This window comes from Myotis myotis, unplaced genomic scaffold, assembly GCF_014108235.1.
Source record: "Myotis myotis isolate mMyoMyo1 unplaced genomic scaffold, mMyoMyo1.p scaffold_m19_p_10, whole genome shotgun sequence".
Lineage (NCBI taxonomy): Eukaryota > Metazoa > Chordata > Mammalia > Chiroptera > Vespertilionidae > Myotis > Myotis myotis.
Genome location: NW_023416314.1, coordinates 54,386,017 through 54,413,068, shown reverse-complemented (window position 1 = coordinate 54,413,068; position 27,052 = coordinate 54,386,017). Strand labels below are relative to the sequence as shown.

The 27,052-nt window shown below is 44.9% G+C and overlaps 1 protein-coding gene across 1 annotated transcript; it reads left to right on the top strand.

The window, feature by feature from the left end:
* The first annotated feature begins 6,620 nt into the window (after positions 1–6,620).
* Positions 6,621–26,639, top strand: CSRP3 (cysteine and glycine rich protein 3). Its single transcript, XM_036325641.1, has 6 exons — positions 6,621–6,773; positions 16,518–16,657; positions 21,277–21,445; positions 23,254–23,386; positions 24,483–24,576; positions 26,339–26,639. The coding sequence occupies exons 2-6, from the start codon at positions 16,546–16,548 to the stop codon at positions 26,413–26,415; spliced, it is 585 nt and encodes a 194-aa protein (XP_036181534.1). The 5' UTR covers positions 6,621–6,773; positions 16,518–16,545; the 3' UTR covers positions 26,416–26,639.
* The last annotated feature ends 413 nt before the right edge of the window (positions 26,640–27,052 follow it).

Below are 27,052 nucleotides of genomic sequence, written 5' to 3'. Positions count from 1 at the left end.
CAAAGGCACACAGCTAAGCTAATAACAGAGCTAAGACTAGAAACCCATATCTGTCCATTCCAACCCATTCCAACTCTTTCCGCTTTAGCCACAGCACAGACTTTTTGGGAGAGCCAATAAAAATCTTCCAGCTGTTCTAAAAATGTATCCAATTCTTTAACAGTTTAGGTAGAGTGACTATACGCTTAAATAATTTCTTCTTGCTAAGTCTGTGCTTTCTCTTTTACTGATTAACTCAGATCTCATAGGAATTTAATATATCATACCTCTCAGTAATATGAATAAATTTAACCCAAAATTTTCAGCTTGCCTAACCAGGTACCAACTCCAAGAACAAAGATAATCCAGGTGCTCTCTGTTCCCTAAGCGTTCACCATCTCATGAGCCAAAATAACATGTGAACCAGACACAGTTCCTTGTGATGAGAAGTGTGAAGGGAGTGTTTGGGGGCCTGGCACAGAGAGTGGCACATTCTACCTGGTGGGGGTGGGGGTGGAGGTCTGCACTGAAGAGGCAGCATCTGAGCTGCTCATGGGAGGATGAAGAAGATTCCACCAGAGGGGGCTGGTTCAGGAGGCAAAGGACATTCCAGGCAGAGGATGGATCATGAGCAAAGCAGAGAGGCATGAAACTACTCGCTATTTTTAGAGAACAGTGATTAGACTGGAGAGGCTGAAAGATAGGATAAGGGAAAGTGGGATGGTGGGAGAAAGCATTGGAAAGTTAATTTGGGGCAAGATGAAGAAAATTGAACACCAAGTGAAAGGTTTTTTGTTTTTAATCCTCATCCAAAGATACGTTTTTATTGATGAGAGAGAGAGAGAGAGAGAGAGAGAGAGAGAGAGAGAGAGAGAGAGAGAGAGAGAGAGAGAGAAACATAGATATGAAGAGAAAAACATTGATCAGTTGGTTGCTCCTTCAACCTTTTGGTATACAGGATGATGATCCAAGCAACTGAACCACGACAGCCTGGCCTGTATCAAAGATTTTTAATCTGATCTTATAGTAATGGGGTGTCAACAGTGCTCTTCAAGCTGAAGGGTGCCATCATCAGACCTGTGTTTGGAAAGAGGGTTCTGGTAGCAGCATGAGACATGGAGAGAGGTGGGGAAAACTGCATGGAAGGCTTCAGAAAACGTCTAGGCAGATATTTGAACCAGAGCAGTAAGAGGAGCAGGGCTAAAGAGGGCTGGATTCAAAGAACTGTTGAAGTATCTGTTGCTGACACAGGTGGACTGTCATGGAATCTACTCAACCCATGGAAATATCTTCTAAGAAAACAATTTCATTGATCCACTCTAAATCTCTGTGAGTTCATTGCATTTGCCAATTTGCTGGCCTTGCACGGGTCAGGGGGCTTGAACTGCTTTGGGCTTCTCCTAGACTAGAGGCTTTGTACTGGCTGAATAACAAATGTAGGAACAGCTTCTACTGAACCCATAGGACCACCGATGTAAAGCCCTGCTGATCTCTCAGTGCAAGATGAACTTTGGCTATGGAGGTGCTCAGACCTACAGTGGTTCTGGGATCTACACTGTCCTCTCTCCTGACGCCAACCAGATGTGTTGGAATTGCCCTCAGAGCACTGCCTCTGGAGCAGAGAACCTGGTTCAACCCCTGACTTTACCATTAATTAGCTGTGTAACCTGCACTCTCAAGTCAGGTTCTCTGTCTATAAAAAGGGAATAATAACCCCTACATCCTCCCCTGCTTGAGAGAAACACGGAAACAGACATAGAGGGACAGAGAGAGGAAAGAGATCACACCTGAGAGAGGAAACACGTGGTCATGCTTTTAAGCTGAAAGCATTATGTAAAGAACACATTATCACTATAATCAGCAAGTGATGAATGGCCATAAAAAAACAAGAAAAATTTTAAAAATCTGGATGATGCATGTAAATTCAGCTATTTGTTTCATCAAATTTCACTTCATTTTAGTGAAGATGGCAATATTTATTTTTATCTCTTGGGGGGAAAGCATCTTAATACATTTACTGTGACTTTACCCATTTCTCTGCCTTTCATGGATGGACATGTGGCCAGGAGCAACCTTTGAATGATAGTCTTAAATTAATTCTGTCTTTGCAATAAGAACCAGAGACACATGTCATGCTCATGGTGCACAGAAATACAGAGGAGCCCTAGTAACGCTAAGAACGTGGCTGATATTGAACACATTAAGGTCCAATCATGTTTCCTTTCAGAGTGGCTGGACAAGCAGATAGAAGCTGAGATTCCCAGGCCTCTGTGATCGACAGCCTGTTCCTTCTTTGTATGGCATGGTGTACAGCAGTGGTTTCCAAAGTTTAAGGGGACCAGCACCTGAGGGAGCATGTGAAACAATACTGGAGTATGAGAAAATAAATTGAAACTTTTATTATAATTATTTCTATATTTTTAGTATATCCTTTTGAGTACATTTCATTATGTATATATTACAGTAATTTTTATAATTTATAAATATATGTACACATATGTACATATGCATGTATGTGTGTGTATTGTTCAAACATGTTTACTGAGGGGACCATGATCAAACAATTTGGGGAACCACCATTGTGGTTCATTCGTCAAAGGGGTTCGATCTGAGTTTAAATTTCTCTGTCTCCTTAGTGATCTGTGTTTCCAAATGACTTACCAGTTTTTAGTGATTTTAGGGGAATGAAGAGAAAGTAGTGGATTCGAGGCCTGACATTGCCACTGGCTTACTGTTGACTCACTGTGTGGCCTCAGAGAAGTAACTTAGCCTTCCAGAGCTGCACTTATTTCATTTCTCCTTCAGACAATGGGTATAATACCTTCCTTACAAAGCTTCATGAGGATTAAGTAGAATAATGTTTATTCTGACTTGGGGTATAAAAGTCATGTTTTAAGGCATGTGTTTAAGATTGTACTCATTGTTCCACCTCACTCTCTTGCCCAATCTTCTTCATGTCCTACATTTCTCAATGGCTTACTCATTTATGGTTGTTCTGGGGGAACAATGGGACAGAGAAGAGTGGATTCTAGTCTTAATCTTACAATTCACTTACTGCTGAGTCAACATTCAGCTAATATTGATTGAGCACGCTGCTATGTATCTATCACATGCTTACTATTATCTGCTCTTCATAGAGTCCAAAGGGATTTGCTTCATTTGTCAGATGAAGACGCTCAGCAGTACTGTTCAAGGGTATGTCTGCAGTAATGGAAACATGCTCTGTCTAGGCCGTTCAATTTGTAGGCACTAGCCATGTGTGGGCATTTGGAATATGGCAACTGTGACTGGGAACTGAATTTTTAATTTTTTTAAATTTTACATAATTTCAATGTAAATAGCCACATGTGACTACTGGCTGTTGTACTGAACAGAACAACTCTAGAGACTGTCGAACTAGCATCCACGTGTAAGGCAAAATTAAGGCTGTTATGGGCTGAATTGTGTTTCCCCCACATTCATATGTTGAAGTCCTACCCCCAGTACCTCAGAATGTGATTGTATTTGAAGACATTTCCTTTAAAAATAAAATGAAGTCATATGAGTGGGTCACAATCCAATGTAACTGGTGTCCTTATAAGAAGAGGTAATTAGGACATAGACACACACGAGGGAAGAACTTATGAAAACATGTGGAGAATATGATCATCTACAAGCCAAGGAGACAAGCCTCAGAAGAAACCAACCCTGTTGATACCTTGATCTTGGACTTCCAGCCTCCAGAATTGTAAGAAAATTAATTTTTTATGTTTAAGCCACCTAGTGTAGGGTGTTTGTTACAGCAGTTCTAGTAAACTAATAGAAAGACCCTTTTCAAGTATGTGAGAATTTAGTTCATTTACAGAGACTCTATCAATGGATTTATCAAGAATGCATACCAATGTTGCCCCAATAAATTTAATAATAAAAGAATGGATTCTTTCTCACCCTCTCAGAATTTAAAATGTAAGATAAAGAAAGCAGTAAAATGTATAATTAGGTTCAAATAACCACTGATACATAATGAACAAAATGAATTACAACCTGGAACTAAAATCTCAGATGATTTGCACATGGAAGGTGGTGGGCAGGTGTGTATTTCCAAGGTCAACATGAAGGAAGAGGGCAACGTGATGATGGTAAGAGTGTGTTAAGGTTCTTAAAAGTTTCTCATCTCATGGAAGAAACAGAATATAACTACCAATTAAATCTAGATGCCAATAAAAATATTTATTATAACATTAGTTTTTAAATTAGAGGAAGAGAATAATTTCTAATTCATTAGAGAAAAATATGGCACAATTACAACCATTATTAAAAGGCCAGAAAAGAAAAAGGAAACATTATAAAAATAGAACAAAATAAGATGAAAGGAATCATTCCTTATGTATCCAAAATCGCTATAAATGTGAATGAGTTAAGATCCCCTTTTAAAAGATGACTCAAGTTAGTAAAACCCAAAATATTATCGGTTATTAACTCTAGGAAGGCAAGTAGGATTATGGGTGGAAATTTTCACATTTTACCCTAAACACATCCTTATTGTTTAGTCTTTCATAATAAAAATATTCTCCTGTGCTATATAATTAGAAATGCTTTTTTAAAAAAGAGCCAGAGACATTATAGTCAAACCCAAATTTCCTGGCTCCAGAAATAATCCTATATAATAAAAGGCTAATATGCAAATTGTCCCCTCGGGAGTTCTATGGACTGGGAGTTCGACTGCTCACTATGATGTGCACTGACCACCAGGGGGCAGCACGGAATGAAGGAAGGCCCCGGCAGACAGCCAGCAGCCAAAGAAGGAAGGCCCTGGCCAGCAGCCGGCAGCTGGAGGGAGGAAGGTCAGCCAGGGGGAGGAAGGTCCTGGCCGGCAGCCGGAAGATCCGCATCGACCCTGATCGCTGGCCAGGCCTAGGGACCCTACCCATGCACAAATTTTGTGCACCGGGCCTCTAGTTTATTATTAAAATTATGTATAATAAACTAGAGGCCCGGTGCACAAAAATGTGTGCACTCGGGGGCGGGGGGGTCCCTCAGCCCGGCCTGTGCCCTCTCACAGTCTGGGACCCCTCGGGGGATGTCCACCTGCTGGCTTAGGCCCGCTCCCCAGGAGATCAGGCCTAAGCTGGAAGTTAGACATCCCTCTGGCAGCCCGGGAGCCCTTGGGGGAATGTCCACTTGCCAGCGAGGTGCAGGCCTAAGCTGCAGTCGGACATCCTTAGCACTGCTGAGGAGGCAGGAGAGGCTCCCACCACCACCGCTGTACTGGCAGCCATCAGCCCGGCTTGTGGTTGAGCAGAGCTCCCCATGTGGGAGCAGCTCCTGCATTGAATGTCTGCCCCCTGGTGGTCAGTGTGTGTCATAGTGACCAGTCATTTTCAGTCGTTCTGCTGTTAGGGTCAATTTGCATATTACCCTTTTGTTATATAGGATAGACCACCTATTTTTGGCAGGTAAGTTCCTCTTTTATCAGCTTTATATATTGAAGTTCCATTTAACATGGGGAAAAAAAGTATTATCATTCTAAAAAACCACTTGAAATTTGAAAGCTGCTATTCTAGGAGACTTCTAAAGTCCCTTATAACTTTAACATTCTAGACTATTCACCATTTCCCCATTTCTAAGATGAAGACTTTTGCATGAAAACATAGACCAAGGATATTTCATAGGTTGTACTATGTTCATATTTGTGAAATTAACACAACCTTTTTACAGTGAAATAGTCTATAACTCAACCAATTTTTTTTTGTGGGCCTATAACTAAAGGGCTAATATGGCTGATAGGAACTAATACGAATTTTACGTATATACCTTTTGATTAGGAACTACCTACATCTAATCTCAACATCCCGGTCAACACTAGTGGAAAGTGCCTTCACCTGAGAGACAAATGACCTGAACTGCAATCTGGAACCTGCCAACGGCTTATTGTCTGGCCTTGAGGAAGTAGGTTACCTCAGCCATAACGTGAAGAATTAGTTTATTAAATCTCTGAATTTCTTGTCAACTATCAAATTCTACAATTCATGTGAGTCCTTGATGCTTGATCCAAAATATGTGCATACCAGGCAAAAAGAAATTAAACCTCCAATGAAAATGTGGATTTACAGAGACTTATAAAAACTGGTCATAAATACGATGCCTGTCGGGTTAAATTCTTAAGTAGAAAAGATGGTGTGCAAAGTAACTCAAAACTTTTGAGAGAGAACTTTTTTTCCTAGAATAGTGGGCCATGGAGCAACAGGACCCTGATGATTACTGAGCTTTCCCCCCAAGCTTCTTTGAAGAGTGTGTCTAAGGATTGTTTCAGACACCCATCACTCTTATTTTTAGCTCTGAGTTCTCTTCACGAGTGTACTGACCTGTGCCTTGGAGTTCAAGAGGGCTCCCAGATATGGCTCATGATTCATTTGCAGGTACCTCGCATTGATTTCCAGAAAGGTCAGAGGAGTAGGAGCCTGGAAAAATGATTTTGGACATAAATTCCTTCTTTGCGTTTGTTCCTGGTCCAACCAATTGATCAGAAATTTACACTCCACAAATTGATCTCTTAGGTGCCATAGGCGATTGGCAATGAAAACAGAAGCAATATTGTTCTCCAAGGGCCCCACAGCTGGTGTGGGGGGAACAAAACGCAGGGCTTTGGTCACAGGCTATTTTCAGCCTCTGATAGCAGTTGTGTTACTCATGTCTCCCCTCAGCCTCCCTCCCGCCCTTCCCTCTGCAGGCCAAGGCTGGCGAAGGCCTCCATATATTTAAAAGGACATTAGCCCCTCCTTACTCAGTTGAGCGGACAGAGACCGAACAGACAGGTAAGTTGAGAAAAACAAGTGTTTGGGCTGGAGGTGGGCTCCCGGCTTGGTGGCTGGTTGGGACTATGGAAGGTCCCATAGAGTAAGGACGTGTTTCACATCCCAAGTATGAGCAGCCACTCTGGTGGTCCTGTGTGAGGATATTCAGTTATGCTCAACTCTGGTGTGGACCTAACTGTTGTTTAGAAAATTCCTAAAAAGGGCAATTAACATTTGGGGGCTTAAGAGAACCTCACAGACAGATAAATGAGTAAGGTGTTATTTTTTATCTAAAACTATTTTCATGGTGGAATAATGTTTCCTATTATCTTAGCCTAAAGACCTGAATTCTAGTCCTAGAACCACATAATGAATGGATGTGTGACTCTGAGAAGCTCCTGTCCTCAGGGTCTTGGTCTCCTCTGCAAGGATCAGTATGGATGTAGTGACGTTTTTTCTAGAATGTAAAATACTGCACAGTTATAAACTGGTGTGATAGGTACAGTAGAGCAGAAGCCAGCTTTCCAGTGCTCCAAATACAAGGAATTGTGCTATTCCAAAGGTGTAAGTGAGTGAGTGAGATTTTTATTCTTCACCATGCTCTGTCTTGCATATAGGAAATACTCGGTGACATTTGTTGGTTTAAAATAGATTTTCCTATCCCAAGGATGTTTAGCAAAAGACTTGCTTTTAATAATTTTAAATTAACCAAAACAGTATCTGAAAAAGGTATTGCTATGTTGAAAATCCACTGAGGGCTCTATTTAGTAGGAGGATAATTCCTAACCAGGAGTGAGGGGATGATTCCCAGTGTTTCCTCTAGGCTCCTGTCAAGAACTTTTTCTTTTCTTCTCCTCGCCTCCCGCCCCCCCCCCACCCTTTTTTTTTTTACATCCCAGTGAATGACAGGCATGAGTGTGACTAAGAATGAGGAGTGGTTTTAAGCAATGGTCTGAGCGGAGACGCTACCCAAAGAACAAAGCCGCCACCTCTAATTTCTGTTCCCATCCCTGAGATGGGACTGTGACTCCTCTAACAAGGAGAAATTGGTGAACTAGTAGAAGAAATTTTGTCTCTCTGCAGTGCAATTCAATGCAAATTTAATGAACCTGTATTGACCACGTCCTGTTCCAGGTCTGGGGAGGTAGAGGCAGCACTAATGCAGGGAAGGGTGGGCTGGAACAGCAGGAAGGGTGGGGAAGTAGGAAGAGCCTGTGTCCTAGGTTTACTTTTGGGGCTGAATCTCAAGATTGGGTACATCCAATTCATCACAGTGTATGTAAAACTGCTTTATGACCCAGAAAATATACGGGATTCTTCTGGCTTGTATTTGGTTCCATTTTTTAAAAAATATATTTTTTTTATTGATTTCAGAGAGGAAGTAAGAGGGAGAGAAAAATAGAAATATCAACAATGAAAGAGAATCATTGATCGGCTGCCTCCTGCACACCCCCTACTGGGGATCAAGCCCGCCGCAACCTGGGCATGTGCCCTGACTGGGAATCAAACCCTGACCTCCTGGCTCATAGGTCGACACTCAACCACTGAGCCACCCCGGCTGGGCCTTTGGTTCCATTTTTATCAACTCAGTCATTAAAATGAGCCCTGGCTGCTGGCAGGGAGCACAGCTGGCCCTCAGGACTTGGTGTTCTCTGCAGCCCAGGCAGACAGCTGCTCTGGGGCCCACATGCGCAAGCCATTCATTAGAGAACAGGGAGGCAGCCTGAACATCACTTCTCTGAGTTTCCATTTTCTGAGCAGGAAAATTAAGGTAAGACCAAAGGGATTTGCTAGATTCCAATGCGATGAAGTATAGGAAAGTACTTTGCAAAGCGTAATAAAGCTGCACAATACTCGAGACCTTTGAGAAAAGGCGCAGGCCAAACCCCGTGGGCTGCAGGAGGATTTCCTGCTAAGTGCAAGTGTGATGACAAAAGTCCAGAGGTCAGAGTGAATAAGCTGAGCGGGAGTTAGAAGATGACTGATTTGTTTTACAAGAGGAAGGACCCAGGATAGAAATATAATACACAGGAAATATAACTCCCGAGCAGGCAGACTTCCAGTTACAAGCGTAGGGCTCAGATATCTGGGAATACTGTGTCCAGGGTGGGACTTCATGGCCAAAGAGAAATGTGATGCCTTCAAATGTAAAAAACTAGTTCTTGATCGCAGTGAAGAAAAGGAGGAAGACCATGATTGTCTTAAGGGCCACGGAGGACGGGAGACTCTTCTGAGCCTCAATAAGGTCCTCATCACGGGAAAGGGTTGATCATGATTTGCTGGTTGTTTACTGCCATGTTTACTGTGACAGGGGAACAATAGTAGCTTATTGAACTGGCACAATGAGTCCTGCAAGAAGTCATTCTTCAGGGGAAGAAACAAGTTTAAGGCAGTGAAGTAATTACTCAGGGTCACACGGCTAGAAAGTGACAGAGCCAGTGCTACAGGGTCTTTAAAAACAAATTACAGCGCGGCTGGTGTGGCTCAGTAGTTGAGTGTCATCCCATGAACCAGAAGGTCACTGGTTTGATTCCCAGTCAGAGCACATGCCCAGATTACACGCTTGATCCCCGTTGGGGGATGTGCAGGAGGCAGCTGATCAATGTTGATTCACTCCCATCAATGTTTCTATCTCTTCCTCCCTTCCTCTCTTTCTAAAATCAATAAAAGCATATTTTTTTAAAAAATTACAAAGGTCAAAGTAGAACAAAGTGAGTTTCTGAGAGTGAAAGTTGGCCCTCCTTCAGAGATAATATCAGAAAAGATGTAATATGACCCCCATGTTACACCCTAAGAGTAACAGGCAGGCATGTCTACTATGTCTACGTTTTAAAGGGCCTTTTCACAGGGAAGAAGCTTAGGAGAAAGCTATTGACCTTGAGTGTCCTACATGTGGGAGTTGAAGGGCACTGTCTCCCTGAGCCGCAGGGAGGGACTCTGCTTGGCTCTGCTGCTTCCCTTCAAAGCACAGGTCACCAGAGAGGTCAGCTGGTGTTAGGCAACAGAGCTGCCAAAGCAAGGAAGTGCTGCCCTGGGTCACCAGGCACCCTGATCCCCCAAGGGGGCTGCCTCTCTCCCTGGCCTGGCTGTGTCTCTTCCTGGGTGCAGCACACTCTGAAGGCTGAGAAACAGAATTGCTTCACACTCTGAACCAGAAGGGCCACAGAACAGAAGTAAGGAGAAATTGCTTATTTTAAGAAAATGGATTTAGACCCTAGGTGGGTAGCTCAGTTAGTTAGAGCATCATCCCAATACAATATACCAAGGTTGTGGGTTCAATCCTCAGTCAGGGCATGTACAAGAAACAACCAGTGAATGCATAAATAAGTGAAACAGTAAGTCGATGTTTCTCTCTCTCTTCCTCTCTCTAAAAATCAATAAAAAAAAATTTTTAAAAATAGAGGTAAAAATAATAATAGCAACACCAATTATTAAACACCTGCTATGTATTAAGGATCTATATATGCTATCTTTGCTATTATTATTATTATTATTTTATTTCACCTGAAAAGAACCTTCTAATTCAAGCCTCCCTATCCTGTCTTTGCATGAGGACACTGGGCTCATCGAGATGTCATGCAATTAGCCAATACCACTGATTGTGTCATTAGAAATCTGGCCAGTTTTTCCAAAGCCTGAGTTCCACTATGCCACATCATCTCCCTTACCTGGATTAAGTGACAAGAGAGGAGGCAGTGTTTGAGAGGGGATGCAACTGGGGCAACATTTCTGTAAGGTGAGGCTCCAGTTGCCATTCAGATCCCTAAATCTGTCTCTGGGCTTGAAGGACCCTTGAAGGAGACTCACAACACTGCAGCACTTGGACATCCATCCCCAGTCGAAGTAATATAAATAGTGAGAGAGAACTCTTCAGCCCCAAAGGAGTCCTTTCCATGTTTGAATAGCATGGCTCTTAGAAAGTCCTTTATGTTACTGAACCGAATTCAGTCTCCCTGTTACTCCCACCCATGAGTACTCTGTCCCATGGAGAGACGATGGGTTAACAAATTCCAATGCCCATTGTCTGGGACGTTTGGTTAATGGAGGTGCTGAGTCTTGACCCTCTCCAGTGGGTTGTGAGCAGGGACATGGGACATAGAACCAGCTTAGCTGAGGTTTCAATTGAAGCTCTTCCATTTACCAGCCGTGTGACCTCAGACAAGTCACTTATGCTCTAAGTCTGTTTTATTTATCTGCAAAATGGGAATAACAAACTTAGCTCTGTAGGATAGTTACACTAAAAATAGTTTATATAAAGGCAACTGATGCATGGTTAACAATAAGTAATAGTTAACATTAATATAAGAACATAGCTTTGGGGTCAGAGAGACCCCAGTTTCAAGTAGCCATGTGACCTTGGGCAATGTAATTTCCCTCAGACTCCATTTCCCCATCTCTAAATTTTGTAATATTACCTAGCTTGAAGGGCTGCTGTGAAGATTAAATGAGATATGACACAGGCCCAAGGGTAGGTCCTCAGACACACATTAGCTTCAATAATAATCCTATATAATAAAAGTGTAGTATGCAAACTGTCCCCTCCACTAGGAGTTGTCCGGGAGTTCGACCAGGAGGCAGGGCCGGCTAGGGGAAGGGAGGGAGTATTTAGCCAGCAGCTAGCAGCTGCTAGGGAACCTACCAGTGCATGAATTTTATGCACCAGGCCTCTAGTGTTATTATATTAGCAATAATTATTATCTCTTAGGTTCCAGATAAAAGTTTCCAAGATCCAAAATCTTTGTCTCAGCCAGTGCAGACAATTAAATCACTCTGGGATGATCAGGCATCTAATAGGATGACTAAATGAACCAACACTGAGCTAAAAGTGGCATTTTTGATTGAGGTCCCTGCTCGGTCAGGGCCTAAGATTCCATCCCAGGTACTTTAATGGACAAAGAGGAAACTGAATCATCACTCGAGGCCCATTTTATCCACCCCACCCACTTTTGCCCTAAGGTATCACCTTTCCACGCCATAGTTGGTATTTAAAAGCCAAAGAAACAAAGTGCTGGATTAGGAAGAATGTGCCTAAGATACACAGTTGGTTTTTCTTTTAAAAATTCACATGGATGCATGGCCACTTTGAGTTAGTACTGAACTAATGGGCTCTTACATTTTATAATACTCTACAGTTGACAAAGTTATTTGAGGTACTTGAAATGCTACAGTCCTACCAGCAAGACCGAGACAGACAGGACTATGATGCCCGTTTTAGAGAGGATACTGAGGTTCAGAGCGTTGAAGGGTTTTCCCCATCATATAGCTCCGAAGAGGCAAGACAGATCTGGGACTCTGATCTGCATCTCACCAGGGCTTTCCCAGCCCCCACTACGGCACCTTCCCAGCGTGATCTCTGCCACAGCGTTATTCATTCAGAAGTCTGCACAAGTTGTCTCTCACTGGGACGTGGGACCCAAAAGTCTGGAGTCCCCCTCTCACCAGCTGACGTAGCAGGGCCCTGCCTTCTATCTCATCCCCATCAATCTCAGACTGCACCCCGTTTCAATCATGAGCAACTTCCTCAGTGACAACGCAGCCATCTCCCCTCCCCCACCCCCCCAGGCCCAGGACATGGATGGAGACTGTGACCCAGGGGACAAATGGGGCTGAGTGACAGGCAAGCCTATATTTGGTGTCCCACCCCTTAATGGCACTCGCCTGTGCCGGGCAACACTGATAAGCCCATGGCCCATCCCTTGGTGTCTTGCCAGCGTGAACTCACATTGTGGGCCTGGCTAGGGGAGTGTTGAGACACAGGAATTCCAAAGTAATGCAGGAGGCTAAGGAGGTTATGCACGGCAGCCAAGGGCCTAGATGTGCTTTCAGACCACAGTGACTTACTGAGCAGCTGCTGCTGATGCAGGCCCTGCTATAAAGGGCGCGACGACGCCCTGCCTGTGAATAGCTTCTCCATAAAGTCCCCCTTACCCCAGGCTCTGATTTTCCGTGGTTCCGGTCACCGGCAGTCAGCCTTGGCCCAAACATAGTAAACGGAAAATTCCAAGAAGTAAACAATTCGTACGTTTTCAATTGCAAGCCGTTCTATGCTGCGTGACGAAACCGCCCATTCTAAGTAGGGATGAAATCTCGCGATGCGTCACCCACGACGTGAATCTCGCATTCACGCTGCGCACGCGCCCCGCCCCTGCCCGTCACTCAGTCACCGGGTCGGTTTTCGGAACAACTCTTGTGAGACCCCAGGACTGTGGGTCAAGTTGCCCGCATTTTTCTGAATAATGGCCCCAAACTGGGAGAGTGGCAGCGCTGGCAACTCAGACATGGCCCAGAGGAGCCGTGCAGAGTCTCCTGCAAGTGAAACGGTACGGATAGGGTGCACTCTTCTGCCTGGTGTCCGGCATCCTCGGGGGTCCCGGGACATGTCCCTGCAGGGATTCTGCTGCAATGCTTTAAACCCCGCCTTTCCTCGACCTTCACAGTGGTCCTGTACGGAACGTGCAGGCGGTGGTATTATCGCCATTTTTCACCCAAATTCAAGGTCGCCAGGTCAAGCATAGAATCCATGTCCTCCAATTCAGGGTGCTTTACCACACCCTTATCTCTGGGCCTTGAAGTATTGAAAGAAAAGAATCGGGAGTGTCTTCTGTGTTTGGCCTCCACTGCTACAATCCCACCTTTAGAGATCAAACTGGGCACCTGTTTAATCGAATCTTTACGGATTTCTATTTTGGGTTTCAAATCCCGACATGTGTATGTCAGATGTTTATGATCACTTTTTTAAAAAACCTGTACTAGGATAGGTTACTTTGTGAATAAGTTATTATCTATAATCTTATCCTCACTTTTAAAAGTATCACGTGTAGGCGATTGCAGAACACACCTCTCATACATCCAAGAGGCATATCTCTCTCCCATTAACTTGCAGAACCAGCCAATGAAATCTCCAGAGGAGATCTGAAGTGAGAAATTTGACCTCGGGTTTTTTTCCTTGAACATTTCCACATCATTAATTTCACAAGTGTCACTGTCACATTCCTGGAGGTATATGACATTTCTCCTTTATTTTATATCCTATTGAAACTCTGGATCAAAATGAACATGGGCAAAATTATGTGATTCTATTCTTTTCCAGAAAATATATCATCTTTAATAAGGGAACGATGACTCTAAGGAAAGGAGGTTAGCTAAGAAAATACTACCAAATGTTTACTTAGGCCTCACCTTGTTTGTAAATGAGGGCGTTGGTCAATCATGAAAATCTATTCCAATCATAAAAGTCCTAAAATTTTAATGAAGTAAAATAAATAAGCAGTTTGGGCTTGGGGGGAGGGGCGGGGGGAGGGCGGATATTAAGGCCTCTATGCCTTTCTGTGTGCTCTTTTCTCTGCCTGAAGTGTTCTTCCTCTTTCTCTGACGAACTCTTAGTCACCCTTCAAAACCCCATTTGGATGTGACATCCTCTGTGATCCTTCAACACCACTGCTCTCATTTCTAAGCTAAACGTGGGTAGCCATTTCCTCCGAGTCTGCATGGCACGTCTCACAAGACTCTTCTCTGGTGCCTACCTTCCTCAATAGAATGTGGACTTCTCAGTTCTGGGGGACACGATTCTCTTATTATTTTTATGTTTTCCTCCCTTGGATCCCTCACTAGTACCTAATGCAGTGCTTGACACATGATAGTTAGGTAGAAAATGCATAATGAATGAATGAATGAATGAATGAATACCGACTTGATTTCCAAGCCTTTCAACTCAAAATTCATTATTCTTTCCACTAACCAAACAACTTGAACTATAGAAATAGAAGCATTAATTGTTTCCTTTTAAAAAAAAAAAAGTTCTCTACAATTATACTGAAATAAAGAGCCTGCTTCTATGAGAGGAAGGATAGGATGTTCCCGGCTAACCTCACTCTGTTTTTGTAAATGGGAAAAGCTCCTTGCAGGGACATTCAGGTAGGGATGTTCCCTTTGGTCTGAGTATCAGGTTCAGTGGTCTGTTTGCTATTTACCTTCTGTTTCTTAGCAAAACCTGTCCTTGCTATGAGTCTGGGAGACACATTCCTGACCAGTGACCAGGAGGGCTTAGTGGCAATGGCCAACTATTATAAGAAGGTGACTAGCTCCCCAGGAGGGAAAGAGAAGGTCAGAAGCAGCCACTTGGAATGAGCTGATAGTGTTTGGTGTCATGACAAGATGACACACCAGGCTTCGAGAAACCAAAGGATCCCAGTGAAAATTCAAGCCCCCCTGGGGCTGGCAGGATTTCAGAAATTTCACTGAGTATGGATGATTTATTTTAGTTTTGCTCTGGAGAAACTGAAAACTGGATTCATACTTATCCACAGACACAGAAAGAAAACCATTTTTCTGATGCTCCTCCTTGCCTAGTCTCTCTCTCTCTCTTTCGCTCTCGCTCTCGCTCTCTCTCTTTTATCCTCACCTGAGGATATTTTTTCATTGATTTTTAGAAAGAGTAAGAGAGAGGGAAAGACAGAGAGAAATATCAGTGTGAGAGAAACACATTGATTGGTTGCCTCCTGCATGAGCCCTGACCAGGGCTCCAGCCGGGGAGCAGCCTACAACTGAGGTACATGCACTTGACCGGAATCAAACCTGGGCACCCTTCAGTCAGCAGGCCGATGCTCTATCCATTGAGCCAAACCGTCTAGAGCTGCCTAGTATCTCTTAACTCTGTAGTGAGGAGACAATGATGGCACAGGGCTGTGGGTATCCGCAGCTCCTTGCAGCAGAATGTGCTCACAGGGTGTGGGGCAGCATCAGGTTCAGTGGTCTGTTTTCAGATGGTTTTCAGACCATCTTCAGACCACTGTGTTGTCACACTGAACACAGCATCCTCACCTGGCTCTTGTGATCACACCTGGCCCTAGGAGCTCTGTCATGTACCTTCCTGCACATCATGTCACTTGGTCCTCTAAACAACACTATGAAGCAGCAAGGAAAAGAGTGACTCTCTTGATAGCATAGCTGGGAAGACAGATGTAAGAAAAGCTACGCAGTTCTTCTCGATGCGCACAGCGAGGTGTGGGTAGCCCCGAGAGCAGAAGGTCGGTTTCCAGACCACTGATCTAGGATAGTGCCAATATACCTTATTGCCTGGGCTGGGATATTTCCTTAAAAAGGAATTAATAGGAGGAATAAATCTGAACAGGATATTTTATAGATGATAGATTATAGATTATATATTTTTATCAGCAAGATTAGCTAAGGCTTTGCTACCCAAAGGGTGGTCCACTACTAGGAGCATTAGCACTGCCTGGAGTCCATTAGAAATGCAGAATTTCCTGCTTCTTCCACCAGAATCTGCATATTATTAGCAAGATCCGAGGTAAATGGAGAAGCACTGGACTAGGTCAGAAAATAATGCCACTTTAATAGGTTATTGCCACATCTTCTTTTGAATTGCCACTTCTGATGGAATATTTCTTAAAACCCTAGATGGAAAAAATTATGACAATATTTGTATATAATTTTATAGACACAAAATTAGCTCATCCATTCCCTCCAAGAACACTGAGAAGTCCATAGGAGCAGGTGCTTTTGAAATTTAACAGAAGAGGAAACTGAGTCCCAATGTAGGGAAATGACTTGCTCAGAGCCTTCCTTATTCAATGACTTGCACACAGTAACTACTGAATGAATGAATGAATGAATGAATGAATGAATGAATGAATGAACCACAAACAAAATGGGGCGGTATCCTGATCTTCAGACCACTGCGTTGTCAATGATTGGTTCACTCCCGAGGCTGCCTAAATTTGGGGTATTTGCTTTATATCTTGTTAGACTTGACCTTGGTCAGAAAGTCTTCAAGATGCCGAATTTGGGTGGCGGTGCAAAATGTGGAGCCTGTGAAAAGACAGTCTACCACGCGGAAGAAATCCAGTGCAACGGAAGGAGTTTCCACAAGACCTGTTTCCACTGCAGTGAGTTGGGTGAACACCACGAGGGCCCCTCGGCATGCAGGGGGCGTTTCAAAGCTCACATTTAGCCACCGATACTTATATATCCGTGGTTCTCAAAGTGGTCCCGGGACTAGCAACATCAGTGTCACCTGGGACTTTGTGGCTCCCACCTTAGGAAGGGACGGTGCTCGCCTGAGCACCCTCTCTCCAGCCACTTGCCAGCTCAGAGGCCATTTCCCTGCAGCTCAAAGTCAGAGCAAGCTGGCCTCAGTGGTGAAAACTTTAACCCAGTGGTGACATTTGCAAGGTGTGACTTGGCAGAGAAAGACGGCCATTGGTTATCTGGACAGGATGGATTTGGCTCTAGGTGTCTTTCCCACTGGCCAGCTGTCACTGAAGTCAGCTGCAACTGGCTTTTCCTAAGAAAGGACTTGTGTCAGACAGGGGAGCACGTGCCAGTTGTTTAAGAGTCAGAAAAGGAAGCGGTTCTGGGCCTGAGCACCAGTCACTTGCAAAGGGAATTTTTAGCATCACCTGCCAGACGCAGATTCACAAATGTTGAAGCTGGGGCAATTTTAAGATCTCGTGGTCCACCTGGGAGTCTGGCTCTGCTGGACTCCTGTGACTTCGGATAAGTCATTTCTCACCTGTGAGTCTGGGCTGTAAGCATCCATAGCAGAGCCAGGAATAGCACCTGAATCTTTGACTCCCTCTAGTCCAGCGGTTTTCAATCTGTGGGTCGCGACCCCTTTGGGGGGGGTCGAATGACCCTTTCACAGGGGTTGCCTGAGACCATCGGAAAACACATATATAATTACATATTGTTTTTGTGATTAATCACTATGCTTTAATTATGTTCAATTTGTAACAATGAAAATACATCCTGCATATCAGATATTTACATTATGATTCATAACAGTAGCAAAATTACAGTTATGAAGTAGCAACGAAAATAATTTTATGGTTGGGGGTCACCACAACATGAGGAACTGTATTAAAGGGTCGCAGCATTAGAAGGTTGAGAACCACTGCCTAGTCAAATCACACTTTGACATTAGTGCATTCTGGAATTTTTAGTAGCTAGCCCTATTTTGGGAGAACAGTCTGTTTTGGCCACTTACCTTCTTTGCTTCCTTCCAGTAGATCTGGCTTAAGGGTCAGCTTTACTGGATATTTGGCAGATCCCCTCCTCCCATAGTCTCCCACCCCCACCTCCCTGCCGCAGCCCAGTGACCACAAGGCGTCACACTGTTTCAAACAGAACTTCAAGGGGTGGACTCCCTCTGTTGCGATAGGAGACACTGTCCTTAAGCTGCCAGAAACAGTAACGTTTTATCTGCTGCAGGCGTTTCCATTCTCTCTAACCTCCCGCAGCAAACATAAATATCATCGAAGAACAGGGGAGAATACTGTTCCGAGTGATTGGGTTGGCAGATTTACTGATGCTTTGAGTTTTTAACAATGGGTAATTCTTTTAAGTCACCAGACACGTCCATCAGATTCATTATTATTACAGTTATCCAAAAGTCACTGCTCAAGAGAGTTTATCCCATAACCCTATGGCTTTTGTCCAAAAACAGCTCGTGTTCTTAACAAAGAGTGGGAGTGAGGAATATTGGAAAGAACACCAGTATTGGAATAAAAATGACTAGAGTTTGAGTCTGGGTTCTGTCATATACTGTGAGACCCTGGGCAAGTCATTTCTCCATCAGGCCTCAATCTCCCTATCTATAAACACAGGTGGCCATACCTACCATACAGGTTGTTATAAGAAGAAAGCTGGAGGTCTTGATGTGGAAATTCAGCTTTCTAGGCCTTTATTCTCCTTTGATCAACTTTGATACCTGAGTGGGAACAGAAAATGGTAGTGAAGGTCCCCGCGGTAGGGGGTCTGTGTTTCCCGGTCCGCAGGAGGACGTCCCTGTTCAATGGAGCTGTGGTGGAAAGGATGTGAGCATGTGGTGGTGCATTCCTTTCCACCCTTTGATGTTTTCCTTAGAACGCGTAGGTGGGATGGATGGGGATCTGAACAGTATACATTCCTAAAGTGGTAGGCAGAAAGATCCGAGAGAGAAGCACACTTTTTAGTATTACCATCGAAAAGTAAGTTCACAGGCGACCCTATAATTCCCAGAAATGGGGTTCAGAGAGGCACAGTCTACCTAAGCCTGTCCCCACCAGTGTTTGCCCAACTTCTAGACAAATCTTAATACTTCCTACCAGCACTGTCCAAAATAAATATAAGCCACATATGTAAATTTAAATTTTCTAGTAACCATATTTGTAAAAGGTACAAAGAAACAGGTGAAATCAATTGTAAAACACTTTACTTAATATATATAAAACTAGAGGCCCAGTGCATGAAATTCGTGCACTGGGGGGGGGGGGTGTTCCTCAGCCTGGCCTGCAGTCCAGGAGCCCTCAGGGGATATCTGACTGATGGCTTAGGCCTACTCCCCTGGGGGAGCGCACTGACCACCAGGGGGAAGCTCCTGTGTTGAGCATCCTGTGTCCCATCATAGCAACTGGTCATTCCCCCTTTTGGTTGATTTGCATATTAGCCTTTTATTATATAGGATAATAATTTATGTGTAATCAATATACAAATTATTAACAAATTATTTTATATTCTTATTTTGTCTGTATTGAGTGTTTGAAATTCGCTGCGCACTTTGCGGTTATAGTACTTCATGTGGCAGGCGAGTGTCTGGGGTACTGGATAGCACAGCTCACTGTGTCTGTGCTTGAGAGTGGGTCAAGCACAGGAGTGGTATCAAATGGGCCAGGGTGTGCCAGGGCATCAGCAGTCCTGCAGTGACAGGAATGAGCACTGGAGGAGGAGTCAAAGCTCTGAGGCCAGGCATGGCTCAGTTGTATAATCGTGGACAAGTCGCTCATCTTCATTTACACATGCATGCATGCATTCATCCACCTATTCATCCATCCATCTATCCATCCATCTACCCATTCAACAAATGTTTATAGAGGACTACTAATTCTGGGCCAGACTCCATGCTATGTTCTGGGGATATTAACATGAAAGTCTTGCCCTTAAGGAACTCAGAATCTAGAACATCTATAAATATTTAAGAAATTGTTCTAATTGGTAACTGAGAGCAACAAGGGCAGAGACAGATATACACCTTATGTGCCCAAATATAAACCATTTTCCTCCCAAAATTATCCCTCATAAGGGTTTTTCTTGTTTTCAAAGCTTTATAAAGTCTCCCATGCTATAAAACAGTCTCTCAATTATTTTATTATTTTAACAGAATTTTTAATACCCATAACATTGACATAATTGTTTCATGAACTTCCATATGTCTCTTTCCCCAATCACACAGCCACCAGCCTCTGGCCAGTTCTACCTCATCTATATCTTTATCTTCTACACACACTCTCTTATTCAATTCATTTTTTAAAATAAAATACCATTTGAGGAAGGCATATGAGCCTGAAACAACCTCATCCAATGCTGAATTGCTTATAGAGGTCATTTGATGGAACTGGTTTAAAAATTAAAAAGGAGGCAAGTAAATTGAATGTATGTGAGTTCTTATTCCTAGGGCTGTGACTTCCCTCTAATGATCACTGAGCATCACCATGAACAACCATGAAGGATCATTGTTACAAAGCAATCGAGCCTGTTGTTACTTTGTGGAAATCCTACATATTTCTAAAAGCTGCCCTCATGTCATGTTAACAGGTACTTCTGATTGAGACACAATTTCCAGGTGACAGCCTCTCACCAGGTGCAAACGGGGCTGCGGAGAGTGGAGATGAGCTGCCCGGGAGGCTGGGCCAGGTGTCTCAGAGACACTGCTGATGCTGAAGATGCAGAGAAACAATCTGGATACCATTGTTTCCCAAATTTGTGTGCAATTAGGGAAAAAAAATAACATCTCCAAATCAACATGTGATTGAATTATGTTGTTAAATACTGTAAGTAGGGATTTGACACTTTCATTTATATCCTTAAAAGTTTTTCTTTTAAATTGGCAAAATAAATCTTTCTATAAATCCTCTCTCTGGGAAAATGGGGGTTTGCTTCGTACACTTTTCCTTATGGGGGACACTTTACATTAGATAACATTACGGTGACCAGGGGGCTTGAGCCAAGATAAGCCCTAAGGGTCTCTGAGGCAGGACTGCCCCCCTCGCCTCCTCTCGGCTTCCAGAACTGGATCAGAAATAGCCTCCATGTCAACTGTCTCCTTGAATGTCGCAGTGCCCTTCTAAGGCCATGATAAGTAGAGAAACTTCTCAATCCTAATTCTTATGTGATTAAGAAAAAGTAAGTTCCTCTCCTGCCTCAGCCCCTTACCTTCTACTCACACACATACTTCCCTGATTTCATTTAGGAAGTCACTCCGGAATTCAGGTTCTTCCGATTCAGGGACAATAATCTTAGCTGACCCAAGCCCACACGCCTGGTTCCACTTCCACCTCTTTCTCGCTGGGCACTACTGAACACACTGCTTCCCTCTCTGTGCCCCAAGACAGGTGCACCGGTCAGGAATCAAAGTGTTCTTGGCCGAGGGCCCCTCTGCTCGGTCTCTTGGCCCCGAGCATGGCTTTGGAGGTGCAGGGAAGTGGGGAGGAGCCTAACCCCAACCTCCGGACCTTCCTCTCTTTGGCAGTGGCCTGTAGGAAGGCTCTGGACAGCACCACGGTCGCAGCTCACGATTCGGAGATCTACTGCAAGGCCTGCTATGGGCGCAAGTATGGCCCCAAGGGGATCGGGTTTGGACAAGGCGCTGGCTGCCTCAGCACCGACACAGGCGAACACCTGGGCCTCCAGTTCCAAGAGTGAGTGGCTGCCGCGCTTCTCCCAGCCTGCACAGCCCCAGTTATCAGGACAGTTCATCCTGTTCCCATAGCAACGTTTCCTGAAAGTGGGAGAATGAACTATTGTTGACTTGCCCACCATAGGAATCCTCAGTCTGACCAAGTTTTAATAATGGGCCATCTCCCCCAAAGACTCTTTAAATTATCTGCCTTTCTAAAGGGCAATTACTTTTACACCATGGCCCTTGGTTTTCATGTCAAGAGAAAACCAAGAAAGTACAGATGCTTCTTTATTTGACCTTTATAAAACTGCATGGAGTCTCATTTCTTCCCTTTGAGCTCTTCTGTGTAAGTCACATAAATATGGCAGGGAAGCAATGGCCGTTTGCTGTGTGTATGTTACTAAAAGATTTCTTCCCTTGGGTTGTAAGATGACTAATGTCCACAGGAGGAGTGGTTCTGGGGGGGGGGGGGGGGCGCTGGGTCTCAGAAGCAGGGGTCCTCAAACTACAGCCCGCGGGCCACATGCGGCCCTCCAAAAACATTTATCCCGCCCGCTGGGTGTTTTTGCCGCTGCTGTGTGCATAGGAATTTGTTCATAGTTTTTTTTTAAACTATAGTCCAGCCTTCCAACGGTCTGAGGGACAGTGAACTGGCCCCCTGTTTAAAAAGTTTGAGGACCCCTGCTCAGGAGTAAACAATTACAACTACCCTGTGGGTCCCCCCTGCTGCCTGTTGCCAACACAGTGCTGAGGTTTCCCCCACCATTATCCTAGGGGAGCTGGGACCTCACACTGTGCCTCCTCCATCTGCCAGTCTGTCCTGATGACCACGCTGACCTCCAGCCCAGAACTCAGTATAGACTGGCAGCCACTCACCTGCAGCTGCTGTCTGGCCAGCTGGTGGCCGGGCTCAGCTCTGCGGTGGGACTGGGCAGAAAGGCCGTGCCCCAGGGAGGGCCTGCCCCACAGAGCAGTCAGACCATCTGAAGAGCCACCTGGTCCCTTCCAAAGAGAAGAGCCCACGGTAGAGCCTGAGCAAGTGCAAGGATGTGTGATGAGTCATTTTAATTTCTCTCATTACTCAATCCCAACCAATACTCTGTTTAAAGAAGACAATACCAAGTGAATTCTCTGCCATGCTCTACCCAAGGCTCACTCTTCTATGTTAGGGTTTTCTTATGATGCTGCACAAAGAGGGACAAGAGTCTGGAGACCCTGTCCCGGTGCTTATGAGTGGCCCCTCCACCCTCACTTTCCTCCAACTAGCCCTGCCCACTTTAGAGGTTATGGTGAGACTCAAGGGATAAGTGGACAAGAAAACACCAAAAGATATGGAAACACGGGGGTTGTTATTGTGCCTCTATTTTGTACGTTGCTCTCATGGGGACAAGGAATGGACTATGGTTTGTTTAGTATTAACTGTCAAGATCCCATCTTGCCCTATAATATTTTCACAACTCATTTTGGAAAGTAGACCAATGGGCTTCCAGATGGAACAGAAAAATCTCTACAGTCACAGCAATAATAACAACACAGCAACAAAATGACAATAATAAAAGCTAACATACATGGAACACTTCTTAAGTGCTTTACCATAGAAAAGAAAGGTTTAAACTAATCATAGCTAACATTTAGGAGCCCTTATACATACCAGGCAGGCACTGTTCTAAAAGCTTTGCTCATGTCACCTCGTTTAACCCTCTCAACAACTCTGTGAGGAAGGCACTATGACTATCCCCATTTTCTAGATGAGGAGTCTGATGCACAGAGAAGTTAAGTAACTTGCTCAAGGGAGGGCAATATGTTTCATTTGTCTATTTCCATCAGGTCCCCAAAGCAAGCACGGTCAGCCACCACCAGCAACCCTTCCAAGTTCACTGCGAAGTTCGGAGAATCAGAGAAGTGCCCTCGGTGCGGAAAGTCAGTCTATGCTGCGGAGAAGGTGATGGGAGGGGGCAAGGTAAGGGTTTCTACATGAGCCAAATGGGAACTCCTCATCTCCACTGGATTGGCTGGGAGGAATGAGAGAAGCAGGTAGAACTGTGGGTGGGAGCCAGACCCTTCATTCCCTTCAGCTCTGAGGGACCACTTTAGGAGCCATCCATCCTCACCCACTTTCCCGGGCTGAGGCTGTCCCCAGCAGTGCCCTTGGAAACCAGAACTGGTGACTTCAGTGCAACACTAGCCCACTAGCTATGAGCCACTCTGTAGAAGCTCCAGAGATAAACATGCTCAGGCCTCCCTGCCCTTCGGGGTCCCAATGCTTCCAGAAGGTGCCACCACTACATAATTCAGTCTGCTGCTGGCCTCACCACTGACAGAGCAAACATCTCACAGCAGCAAGACACAACCTCCCTCAAATGTCCTGGCAATCGGGAGAGTGATCAAATGTCTGACACAGCAAAGCACACTCGCTCTACAAGCTCCTCTTTCAGGCCTGACCCCAGGCTCTGCACCAAAGGATCTGGGCCTGACGAAAGGAAAACATCCTGCTTACACTGAGGGAGGGGTGGAAGGGCCGTGGAGAGCAGTGACTGACTGACTTCAAATATCAAATGGCCCCAGAGTGGCCATTTGAAGACACATGAGAACCCCTGGGCCATGCCTGGTAGACGTGCAGATGTGCAGAAGGCAGGTGATCTGAATGACCCAAGCCATGCACTCTTCCGACCGGAAATAGAGAGTTAAATGAGGTTGAGTTACCTGGATAATTGCCTTATTCACTTTTCTTCTTTAACTTTATATTCCATATAAATGTTACCCACTGTCCCAAATCCAAGCTCCCCTCTCTAGTTTCTTGGTCTTCTAGCCTGTTCTGAAGGGATACATATGGAAATCACAACGATAAGTTTATTTTTTAGGGGTTCTGAGAATTGCTGGCCAAGTCCATAGCATCTCATTTTCTTCAAATCCCTGGAAAAATTATTCTGGAGGCTGATTAGGTACAGGAATGGTCAAGGCAGTGGCACTCCTTTAGATGCGCTGGTCAGGGTAGTGAACATGGAAGCAGATGTGCTGTGCCCGCATTAAGTATGTAACTCTCCTGTGCTCCTCAGCCTTGGCACAAGACCTGTTTTCGCTGTGCCATCTGTGGGAAGAGCCTAGAGTCCACGAACGTCACTGACAAAGATGGAGAACTTTATTGCAAAGGTGAGTGGTTCCGGAGACTCTCTTGAGATGTTTTCCTGAGGAGGGTCCTGAGGAGAAGGCTCATGTCTGCAGGACGCACGGCTGCTCAGCCTGAGCAGGGTTGGGATCTCAGGATGGGAAGACCACCTAAAAAAGAAATCTGCCTGACCCAGACCTGGTCCTCTCCATTGGAGCATGTGGGGGATGATGCTTACAAATGCTCAGGGGTGGTGCCCAGGGGAGAGAAGATGAGGAGGAAGAGACCACAGGCCGGGACAAATAGCATCACATTCTCTTCTGAAAACCCAAAAGCTCTCTGTCCACCTGAGTGGCAGGTAGGATTGACTGGGGAGGATGAACTCAGTTTGCCCTCTCTTTGGTTCAAGACATATCCTTCTTCCCTCCCTTCTTCCTTCCTCTCTCTTTTCTCCCTCTCCCTCCCTCCCTCCATTGCTCTTTCCCTCTTTCCTTCCTGACATTACTGCTGCTGACATTGCATATCACTTTACTAACAGAGATAGAACTGACAAGTAGGTTTTCCTTCTGGTCCTCGCAGCTCTGCCCCTAGCTGCCTCCATGATCCCTTTGCCTTGCGCAGAGGTAATAGAGGCATAGCTCTTCCCTGATGCTACAAAAGGGGAGGGATGCATTAGGGCCAAGGTAATGCGTCCTCAACCTCAGAGCCTCTTCCAGACCCCAGGAGCTGTGCTGGAGTTGGGTGAGGGGAACACTGAGAGGGGAGCAGAGGGAGGACATTACTAATCAAGACTGTAGGTTGCCAAGGCTTTTCCCATGAAGAGACACAATGGTTGGCTTCTCCTGGCAGGAGAGGACACAGTGTCCTCAGCATTCATAAGCCATAAAACCCTAAAATGCTGCTGTGAGCAGCAGGGAGATCAACATGTAGACAAATAATTGCATGTCAACTGAAAAAAGCTCTCACAGCAGAGACCTACACAAGGCAGTGACATACAGAGAGGCCAGTGATCAGGGTGGGATGTTAGGGATGCTTCTTAGAGGACAAGCTTCCTCTGGTCTTGAAGGATGAGTGTGACTTTGGGAGGGGGCATTCCAGGCACAGGAAGCAGTGAGCACAAAGGCCCCAAACTTGGGGCATCATTCTCTGTGCCTGGAGAGGCAAGAAGCAGCAGGGGACAGGGCTGGGCAGGCAGCCAGGGGCCAGACTGTGTCAACTCCAATGAGAAAACGTCTGTGAGCATAGTGAAGCGCAAAGAAGTATAAGCAATTTTTATCAGAAGATCTAAAGTAAAGTATTCATTTTACTTATAAATTATCTTACAAAAAAACATTTATTAAAAGGACTAGAGGCTCGGTGCATGAAATTCGTGCATGGGTAGGGTCCCTAAGCCTGGCCGGCAATTAGGGCCAATCTGTGGGGCAACCAGCAGGGTGATCTGGGGGGGGGGGCCACTGGCACCCACCTTTGCTGGCCTGGTGCCACCCACTCGCCGGCCCTGCCCCCCACTGCTGCCAGTCAACTCTCTCTGTGGGGCAACCAGTGGGGCGATTGGGGGGCCCACACTGGCACCTGCCTTGGCTGGCCTGGGGCCTGTGGGCTGAGGGAAGCTCCTGCATTGAACATCTGCCCCCTGATCGTCAGTGTGTGTCATAGCAACCAGTCGTTCTGCTGTTTGGTCAATTTGCATATTAGGCTTTTATTATATAGGATGCTTCTTACAGGTGAAAAATGTAGGCAGACAAGGAACTGAAATAATGGTGCTAACCAACCCTTCTCTCTCCCCCACCCTGTTTTTGTTCCCAGTTTGCTATGCCAAAAATTTTGGCCCAACAGGTATTGGGTTTGGAGGTCTCACACAACAAGTGGAAAAGAAGGAGTGAAAAGTGTACCATTCTCTGATCTTTCATCGGCCTGAAACATTTCCCAGTGATTTTGCCCAGATGGACACCCTCCCAAACATCCTCTCGTCAGTAGTTGGACAGGACTTCTCTTCAGACGTGATCATAGTCTTCACCCAAAGTTAGAAGAGACCCTTTAGAAGCAAATTATTAAAAGTTTAATCTGATTCCTGGGATAGGAGAGGCAATAAATACTTTATCAGTAACTTGTATGTCTCTGGATCTTTTCTTTCAAATAGAGGAGAGTTTTTAAAAAGAGAGGTAGCTCGACAAACTAGCTGCAAAGAACATAATACATGTTGGTGTCAATGTGAAAGGAGCGAGGAGGAGGACACACAGGCCAGAGGAGAGCAGTCTTCCTGAATCTTCAGCTGAGCTTTCTGTAGTCTCAGCTAACAGACAACTCGACAGCAGATTTGAAAAGGGAATCAAAACTAACAAAACTGCTGAAGAGGAGGTCCTTTTGTCCCATCACAGGCTTGGCAATGTTACACATTTTGTGAAAACTCAGAAAAGGAATGAAATGTGGCATTGGCATCTGTGTCATAAATGATATGAGGATGATTTTCTTTTATTCTGGCACAATTCCCGAGGGTTTAGCAATTTCTTAAAACTTCCC

Bases quoted from the DNA above. Each gene is read 5' to 3' on its own strand.
- CSRP3 (XM_036325641.1), top strand. From the start codon at position 16,546: ATGCCGAATTTGGGTGGCGGTGCAAAATGTGGAGCCTGTGAAAAGACA. The intron at 21,446-23,253 runs GTGAGTGGCTGC...TATTTCCATCAG, and splicing joins CTGGGCCTCCAGTTCCAAGA to GTCCCCAAAGCAAGCACGGT. The intron at 24,577-26,338 runs GTGAGTGGTTCC...TTTTGTTCCCAG, and splicing joins TGGAGAACTTTATTGCAAAG to TTTGCTATGCCAAAAATTTT.